Consider the following 9,143-nt stretch of genomic DNA (forward strand, 5'->3'; position numbering starts at 1 on the left):
AAAATAAATGCATATTTTCTTTTAAAAAAAAATAAATATATATATATGCACACAGGGCTTTAAAGCAGGTATAACCTTTTATTTTACACCTGAAACAGCAGAACAATGTAAATTTAGCAAATTTATATCAATTTCCCATTTCATTTGTATACTATTTTTCTTCCTTTGCTTTTTATTTACTGATTTACGCAAAAAGTAGCTAACAGAGTTACAAAAAAATCTGAATTAACTGCAGGTGGGCTGAGTCCACAGGAGCTAAAGGGTTAAAGTGTTGGTTGCCTTTAATTAAGTGCAAATAAGGATGGGTAGGGTATTTGGGGTTTTTCTTTTGCTCTCATTTGAGAACATTTCCTTTGTATGGAAAGTTGAGCTGCTTGCGTTGAGCTCTTGCTTATTCCTTCCTAACTTTGTGTTACAGGAGTGACTTTAGCTGCCCCCCTTTTCGTTCCCCATCCGCTTATTCCTCCCCATGCAATGGAGCTAGAGGGGCTGTGGTGGAAGGGACAGCTTGCGGCAGACATCCACCAGGCTCTCCGGTATAAAGTAAGTATAAGTTCCGTTAATATTCCGTGTATTGGCGTATATAAGGTCACTCGTATTCATAGTCTTCGTGCTGGGATTGCTCTGTAGTGTGATGGACGCATATGTTTCTGCAATCAAGTCTTTGATGTAATGTAAGGAAGGTTAGTTAACTTTTACTGAGAGGGTGGCAGATAAGAGGAACAGCCTCCCAGCGGAAGTGGTAGAGGCTAATACATCCCAAATGCACGGGCGGATAGGTCCTGAATGTAAGATGAGACCAACGACTTAAGGTCTGAGTTATAACGGGCAGATAATGTGGGCCGTGATTGGCGAAAAATTCTATGTGGCTGGCTAATATATATATATATATATATATATATATATATATACTATAATATATTTTATATAATACATGGGTTTTTTTTGTCCTTTTATTTTTACAATGAAATTAAAATGCTCGTGGGGGGTAGTAGCTGCCCTCAGATCCCGGGGTGAGTGATGTTGCCCACGGGGAGGGCAGTGGTGTTTCATTGTCCTGGGGGGGTCTCGCGGCTGTGCCTTTGCTGAAGCCAGCTGGTTACGTCCCGGTGCTCCGTTTCACGCCGCGGTGTTAAGTAGCAGGGAGTCCTCTTCTCCCTCGGGACGTATCTGTTGTGAAAGTCCATTCCGAGCCGCCGCCGCAGCAATAGATTTTTCACGGTTTAAATCCTTTTGTTAGTCAACAGCGGGCTGGAACGACTCTCAGAACAGTGAGCCGGCTAGTATTTCAGGCACAAACGTCTCTTTTGTTATTAAAGTGCTCCTTCTCGCAGCCAGCGGAGGTTTTTATTTTTTAATTCCGCACTTCAAAGTCTCGTTTTCTCACTTTTAAAAAGTTTGTTGTTTTGCGTCTGATGGAAATGCATTTATTCCCCCCCCCCCGACTTCCCCCTTATGCTTTTTAATTCCTTCATCCCCCTCTGTTGAGTGGATTATGTTGCTATGGTTACCCACATTAATTATTTGGATGAATTGTGGTTTCTTAGAGGCATGCCATGTCTGTAATCTGCATTATTCAATTAGTCCTTTGGGACTTTTAATCATACATGTTTGGGTAGAAAAACGTATGCATTTTTTTGATGATTTTCCCCAAAATTGTAGGTTGTAGATTAAGCGACCCAAGTACTTTTGACACTTTCCACTTAGTATATTTTCCTATCATTGCTACTTGTCTACAAGAAAAATATATTTATTTATTAGATTTATTAACATATATATTTTATTCTATATAAAAAACAATCAAATTATTATTTTGTAATTATTTAAGATAATTCTACTTGATTTATCGACCTCCAATTTGCCGCGACGCTCGGTTTCTAAAAACTTTAAATATAAGCAATGGCCTCAGCGCTGCCGTTCAAGAGACGGTCACGTTTATCAAAAGCTTGTTATAACAGGGCTGAGCCCACCAGCTATTAATGGACTCCAATTCCCATTATCCTTACTCTGCAGAGCCAACCCACAACAGGCTTTGGCGGCTCTACATCCTTCAGCTGTTAGGTAGAGACTCCCGTCTATCCAAGTATTGCTTTTCTGCTTGACTTCCACTCCTATCATCCTTTGGGTTATAGGCGCCATAGTCTCTTGCCATCTCCTGTATTAAAACCTGTTTGTTCCAACTTAAATATGGAAGCGCTTTGGGGTTTTGAAGCCTAAAGCAATTCTAAATGTTGGATACAGGTGTCGCTTAAGACGGAAATAATGCCGGATAGGGTTACAGATGTGCTTTCACAAGCTCTGGCTATCCCCTGGAATTGGCGCTTTTATATTGTTTAGAAACAAATGAAAACGTTAGCTTTTTATATGTTTCTTTTAAAATCACTTCCACTTAAACCAAAGACATCTTTTTAGTTTCAGCTATTTTTGTAAGTCGGGTTCCCTGTTCCTTTTTTATTTCAGAGTTCTCGTCTACAGGGGCAGCAGGTGGTGTAGGCACCTTGGGAGTGGTTTACCTCCTGGGGAAACACCTTTATCATTCTTAAGCTAAAGAGTTTATATTGTTTTAAGATTAGACTCTGGGGAGTAAATCCCATTCCCTATCACACACAGGTCACCTCTCTTTGTTTTTATTCAAGCCTGTCTAAAAATGCAAATGGTGGTTAGACCGGGTGCATCGGATGTCTTCATGGAACTCTAAGAATTTTTTGTGAATGAATGGCGTCCGCCATGCTGGTGTAACATGCTTTGTGCAGTCGCACTGCTGTTTAATCATTGTGCTGTCTCTGTTTACTTAGGAACTCAAGCTTCCTTCCTACAAAGGCCAGTCTCCCCAACTGAACCTAAGACGCTACTTTGCAGACCTGATTGCCATCGTCAGCAATCGCTTTAAGCTCTGCCCCACCGCCCGACATCTTGCCGTGTACCTGCTAGATCTGTTTATGGACAGATATGATATTTCCATCCAGCAACTTCATATTGTGGCTTTATCCTGTCTGCTTCTGGCGAGTAAGTATTCCATCTTTCCGTCTGACCCTTCGGAAATATGATGTATATTGTTTGTACGGGACTAAAAATCTAAAAAGCCTTGAAGAAAATGTATTAAAGTGTCATTAAGTGTTTATGTTAAGAATCTAATAAGAAATATCTTATCGATCCCATCGTAGGTTTTTTTTTTTTTTGTTTTGTTTTTTTCAGTTCACTAAACCGTTCCCTTTTAAGAACTTTCTTGTTTTGTTAGCCTTTTTTTTATTTCTATTTATATTTATATTACTTATATCATCTTCCTATTGCATGTTGTATTCCTCAATTTAATATTTATTTGGAAGAACTAGATTTTTTTTGGTCTTTTTTTTTTTTTAAAAAGGGGAATTATTATTAATTTCTGTTTCTTTAGAACAATCTGAGTAATATTAGGCCCCCCCCCCCAAAACCGAATTAACTCCAGACTCCCGGAGATGTTTATCTGCAGTGCCTTCTTCTTGATTCTTTGAGTCCCAAACCTGACTTGTTCTTGTTTAGCACTTCTTATCGCTGTTAGTGTCTGCTGTCGCAACAGTGTCACAACTCTCTGGATTAATGTATAGGGCCGAGTATTTAGTCTAGATGGGTATAAATAGCTCAGTTTCTCTAAATTCCCAGCCTTTTCTTTATTCCAGCTGTCACACCCCCATCCCTGCTCTCCGGGAGACTTCATTCTAACTATGAAGCAAATAAGTTGACTTACCGTTAAAAAAAAAAAAAAAAAGCTATTTTCATACTTTAGCAACTACAGCTTTAGGTGTCAATAAAAAAAAAATAATAATAATGCTAAAATACAAAAATGTGTTTTTTTTTTCTTTTACTACTACAAAATAGGTGTGCAAATATGTCATAAGGTGGATTTGTTTTCATTTTTTATAGTTTTTTTCTCTGTGTGGGGGGGGGGTCACTGCCATAAAAAATATATTATTCATAACCTAATTTTCTGTATATTTATGCAGAATGTTTTTTGTTTGTTGTTTTTTTAACGATTTTTTCAGAAAGCCAACAGGTTAACTGGATATAACGGTGATAAAGTATTACCCCTGTCTGAGCGAGAGGTGCTAATCATTAACCCCATGTTGGTACCATAGCAGAAATTCTCACCTGTCTTAACGAGGCTGAAAGTGTTTCATCCCTGACATGCTTTGGTAACCTGATATTCTACCATTATAACCATTCTCATCAGGCACCACTTTTAATGAAATTGCCTCTTTGATCTCTTTTGGGTTTTCTTTTTTTGGGGGGGGTTCTGTTTCCCCCCTGTTTACAAAGGTTGCATCCTATTGCAGAGTGGATAAACCTTAGTTACTCTCCCTAATTACTCAATATCTACAATTAACGCACATTTTATATCAACAGTATGTTTGCTTCATTTTGTAGTTTTTTTTACAAAATGTAAAAATTTCTGTTACAAATTAGAACATACGTTTAATTCTTATTATTATTATTATTATTATTATTTTGGTTGTAAAGGCACAGTGGATACAGAAAGAGACTGCGGTTTTCTCTAGCTATGTTAATTTATTTTATTGTGGCTTGTATTTGAATAAATACGTAGTGAAGCCCACCGTATTCAGAGCTCGTGTTTGCCCGGTTAATATATTCTAAGTGATGCCAATGAATATTCAGAATAAGGGAGAAGTAACGATTGTTGGTGGCATTTTGCTGATAAGGTCAGCTTGAGATGACCGCATATGTAACAAGCAAGTGTCTGTTTGCAGTTCAATGGGGGCTGTAGGCTAGATGTGGAAGGCTGGCTTATCTACGCGTCTATAGACAGAGGTAGCGAGGAAATTGGTCGTGAGAGATTCACTAAGAACCAGTGAAGGGGATATCTATGTTTTTTATGTTTATTGAACAGAATAGAAGCCGGTGAGACCTTTTCTTTTGTGGGTGAAAAAGTATCTTCCGTTTAGCCACTTAGCTGCTGGAGACAGCGTGATGGCCAAAAGCGATTGTTTGGTCCATGGATTCTTCTCGCACTCTTGCCGTCATTACAAACTCTTGTCTGTGCGTTTTTGAAAAGAAACCCAAGTTTGGAAAAAAGTTGAAAAACTTTGTAAACCAAGTTTATGTGGTTTAAAGTAGTAGGAGATGAGATCAAAACCCATACAGTGGAGTGTATTATAACATGTATGTTGGTTCAACCCTTACTTAAGCTTGTTGATTTAGGAATGTTTTATTCACCGTACCTACCTAACCCCCAGGTAAATTTGAAGATAAAGAAGATCGAGTGCCAAAGCTGGACCAGCTGAACAGTCTGGGATGTATGACCAACATGAACTTGGTGCTAACCAAACAGAATTTGCTTCACATGGAGCTTCTGCTGCTGGAAACATTTGAGTGGAACCTATGCCTTCCAACCCCTGCTCATTTTATCGAGTACTACTTGTCCATTGCTGTTCATGACACTGACCTCCATGATGGCTGGCCCATGATCTGCCTGGAGAAGACCAAGATATATATGGCAAAATATGCCGATTACTTCCTAGAAGTATCTTTGCAAGGTACGTCATTCATCATTATTATTTATTTTTGTTTTTAATTTTTTTTACTTATCCCGAAATTCCTGATTTCGGATCTAGAGCTTCATCGTTGGTTGTTTTTCTCTTTCAGATCATGTGTTTTTAAACTACATCCCATCGCTGGTCGCTGCTTCGTGTGTCGCCGCGTCTAGGATTATCCTGCGATTGACACCAACCTGGCCGACGAGGCTGCATCGCCTCACCGCCTATGCGTGGGACATCCTTGTGCCTTGTGTCGAGAGATTACTGATGTAAGTTTTGAGGGGTTTGAGGTCTTAACTTGTGCTTGGTTTTGATGCAAGTCATTGAAAAAATTTATTTTCTCATTTGTTTGTTTACAGCGGGTAAGGGAACTAGCATTGGTAGCGGTGTCTCTTTAGTGATCCAGAATTAATAGGAGTTTCATTTCAGACCAGTGATTTTAATCCCTAGTTTGGATATTGAGTACATGGCATCTTCAGAAAGATCTTGATTTTGTGCTTCTTTTGGGTTTTTGAACTATGTGACTGTTACTTAGAGAATCTGGATATTCTAAACGCAGTCTGTTTGTTGCAGTCTTAATTATTGTGTCGCTATTACTAATGTAGAAAATACATAGCCTTATTGTAATTCAGTTACCTGTTCTTGTACAGCACTGCAGAATAAGGTGGAGCTATAAATAACTATATAATATAATAAGCAACTGATAAAATGTAGGATTTCATTGATCTGATCAGCCCAACGGATATGAAATCAGTCTTCTGAAGGAGCTCGGCAGCCGCAGGCAAGTCCGACAGCCCATGTAGTTGAAAAGGGAGGCTCACTGGGTATCTCGTCTGCCATCCCTTTAGTAGACGCAGCTCTAAACTGTACTGTATGCTGCGACCACTAGAATACACTTAGATCTACTAATTATACATTGGCTATTAAGTTGCAATTACTGGTGCTTCATAAACCCCCTGTTTAATAGTATGTCAAAAGTCTTAATTGGAGGTCATGGAGACCATACGTTCTGTAGGACACCATGAAGACAGTTGCGATACATTGTTACGATTGGCAGTAATGTTGTACATCGTGTGAATCAGAATTAGTGGTCACGCTTCCTTTCTTCTGTTGCTTTGTTTCATTGGGAACCTTCGGGGAGAAAAATTAGTTTTTTTTTTGTTTTTTTTTTTGTTTTTTTTTTTATCTATTGACCGAAGTGAGCGGAGTTGTGCCTGCGGTATCTTTCTGAAGTTGCAATAAGGTCGCTGGAAGCACCCCACCGTGCGGCGCCGCAGAATACAAAAGATCTATATGAATCTTTATCTATAAAGACTTTTTATCGCCTGCACGGAAATATTAAAGGTCACGGGCAGCATTACAAAACTCACTTTTTACCTTGTGCCTTCTCACATTAGAAACAGAGGTTATTTTTAACGAGAATAAAAAAAGCAATCCCCCTCCTGCAAGGAGCTTCCAGGTGTAGAAGGACACGCTTTTAATGGCATATATACATTTTATAAATGCAGACATCGATCGGATGGTGAGATCTTCCAACAGGTGCTTTCAAAATAATTAATCTATTTTTTTTCACTTATTCCACGTATTGATTGGTTGGAATTATCTACATGAGGCAGGGCCGTTATCTCCTGCCTATGGTCCGTGATTGACTGGGTTCCTTCGTTGACCCAGTAACGTCAGTATGGTGATCTTTTATTCCGTCCTGGCCACATTGCTTCTTTAAGTTTGCTTTTGCTAAGGTGTCCACGGAGCGTTTCTATGTCTTTCTTTGGGATCTCGGTTTTTGGCGTGGTGCGTTGTAACGGGTGAGCCGCGCATGTTCATTCACCGGGGGCTCTGTGGCTCTGGACAGATGGATAAGCAAAGTGACACCCACAGGATACGAAGCTCTCATATTTCTGTGAGAACCATTAAAAGTCTCCGCTGCAGCTGCGTAGATAGTAACCCTTTATTGTCTTCCCGTCGCTCTTTTGCTGGGTAAAGCAGTGAGGAATACAGAGTCCTAAATACCTTCCTATCGGGATTCCTACAGCAGGAGCGTGGAATGACCCTCCTCTGATACCGTAGATTTATTTTTTTTTGTGGGGGGGATGAAGCATTGCTGGCTTAAGTATACTTTATTAAATGTATATAGCGCTGCCATATGCTACAGAGTGGTACAGTAGGGAAATGGGGCATAAAAAAAAAGTAGTGCATGACGTAACCATTTGGGTTTATAGGAACACAGGGTTATGGACCGCCCTGCTCAAATGAGTTTACGATCTAAAAGCAGGTTGGAGGTATATGATATGTTTGAAGTGGACTGGCCACGCACGTTCAACCATAGTCTTAAAAATAAATAAATAAAATAATAAAGATTTTAGACACAGGTGCAGACTGGCCGTGGAGTAAGAGGGAATGGTGGGAGGCACATGGCCGTCGTATTTGAGAAGGAGTTAACCTGCCAGATGATCGGCTCCATAGAACTTGCGGGATTTGGGAAGGGGTTTTGTTTTTGTTTTTTTGTTTTTATGTTCTTTTGTTAACCAGTTCCGTTTTTGTTTCCTTTCAGCGCGCACGACAACGATGTCAAAGAAGCCAACAAGCATAAACCGCAACTGGGACACGCGGCAACCCAGTGTCTGTTTCCTCCTCCGTCGCCAGCTCCGCCGCAAGCTCACATCCAGCAGCACGTGCCTCCGTACCTCCACTCCCAGCATCCTCACCAGCTGCCGTTCCACCACCCAGCTCCTCAGCCCCAGAGCTGCCAGCAGGTGATGTCGGCTGCCCACGCGTCCGCTTACCCCCTGCAGACGTGCACATCCGGCATTACGGCTACCGTCCAGGCGCGGGGGCACATACAGAGCGCGGCCAGCATGTCATTGGCTACTGTGCCTATAGAAATCAAGCCATGCATCGCCATGTCCTACAACAGAAGCTACCAAGTGAACGGACACTACCCCTGTATAACACCGTGCTTCGAGAGGTGATGCAAGCATATCCAAAACATCGAACTTAACTGCCGATCTAATACATACTGTGAATTCTACAGTCGCGTTTTTTGTTTTCTTTTTTTTCCTATTGTTTTTCTTGTCCCCCCCCCCCCCCCCCCCAAAAAAAAGCGAAAGCAATACGGAGAAGTGTCTGTTACATTGGAACAAAGAGGGGGGGGCGAAAGAATAAACTAATTCTATTAACTACGAAAACACTTAAAAGCGTTCCGTCCCGCATTGCAGACACGCGATTGGCCGATAAACAAGCTGATTTTCAGGGAAACTCTTCAAATAATGCAAAAATGGTTATTTTTTTTTTTTTTTTATGAAGGAGATTTGCAGTATTAACCTTAAACTAATACAACGTGCTCCGGGCGATGTTACGTTCATTGATACGCTTTCCAAATCGAATGCGGTGGGTAACCCGTTAAACTCGGACAGATCCATTGCACTCCGTGTTGATCTAATTCCATGTATACCTCAAAGCGAGTCTTTCTGGAGAAAAAAAAAAAAGCAATATTCAACACAAACTCAGGGAAATAATCGGTAATCTATTATCCTTCATGCTGCTGGTGTATATTGAAGATAGACGTGTAATATTTAGTGGTTTTTGTTTGGCAAATATCGTCATTTTTGCTGCTCT

At 40.4% G+C, this 9,143-nt stretch overlaps 1 protein-coding gene across 3 annotated transcripts; it reads left to right on the plus strand.

The window, feature by feature from the left end:
• The first annotated feature begins 474 nt into the window (after positions 1-474).
• LOC149288671 (cyclin-J) lies at positions 475-8,497 on the plus strand. 3 transcript variants are annotated; one of them, XM_089491548.1, is made up of 5 exons: positions 475-543; positions 2,796-3,006; positions 5,229-5,528; positions 5,638-5,797; positions 8,080-8,497. In XM_089491548.1, the coding sequence occupies exons 1-5, from the start codon at positions 475-477 to the stop codon at positions 8,495-8,497; spliced, it is 1,158 nt and encodes a 385-aa protein (XP_089347674.1). The 3 variants fall into 3 exon arrangements, with proteins under 3 accessions (XP_089347674.1, XP_089347676.1, XP_089347675.1); XM_089491550.1 differs by having other exon boundaries at positions 5,229-5,527; positions 5,673-5,797; XM_089491549.1 differs by having other exon boundaries at positions 5,229-5,526; positions 5,669-5,797.
• The last annotated feature ends 646 nt before the right edge of the window (positions 8,498-9,143 follow it).

This window comes from Sceloporus occidentalis, unplaced genomic scaffold (assembly GCF_023333645.1).
Source record: "Sceloporus occidentalis isolate IW3139 unplaced genomic scaffold, rSceOcc1.0.p SCAF_50, whole genome shotgun sequence".
Classification (NCBI taxonomy): domain Eukaryota; kingdom Metazoa; phylum Chordata; class Lepidosauria; order Squamata; family Phrynosomatidae; genus Sceloporus; species Sceloporus occidentalis.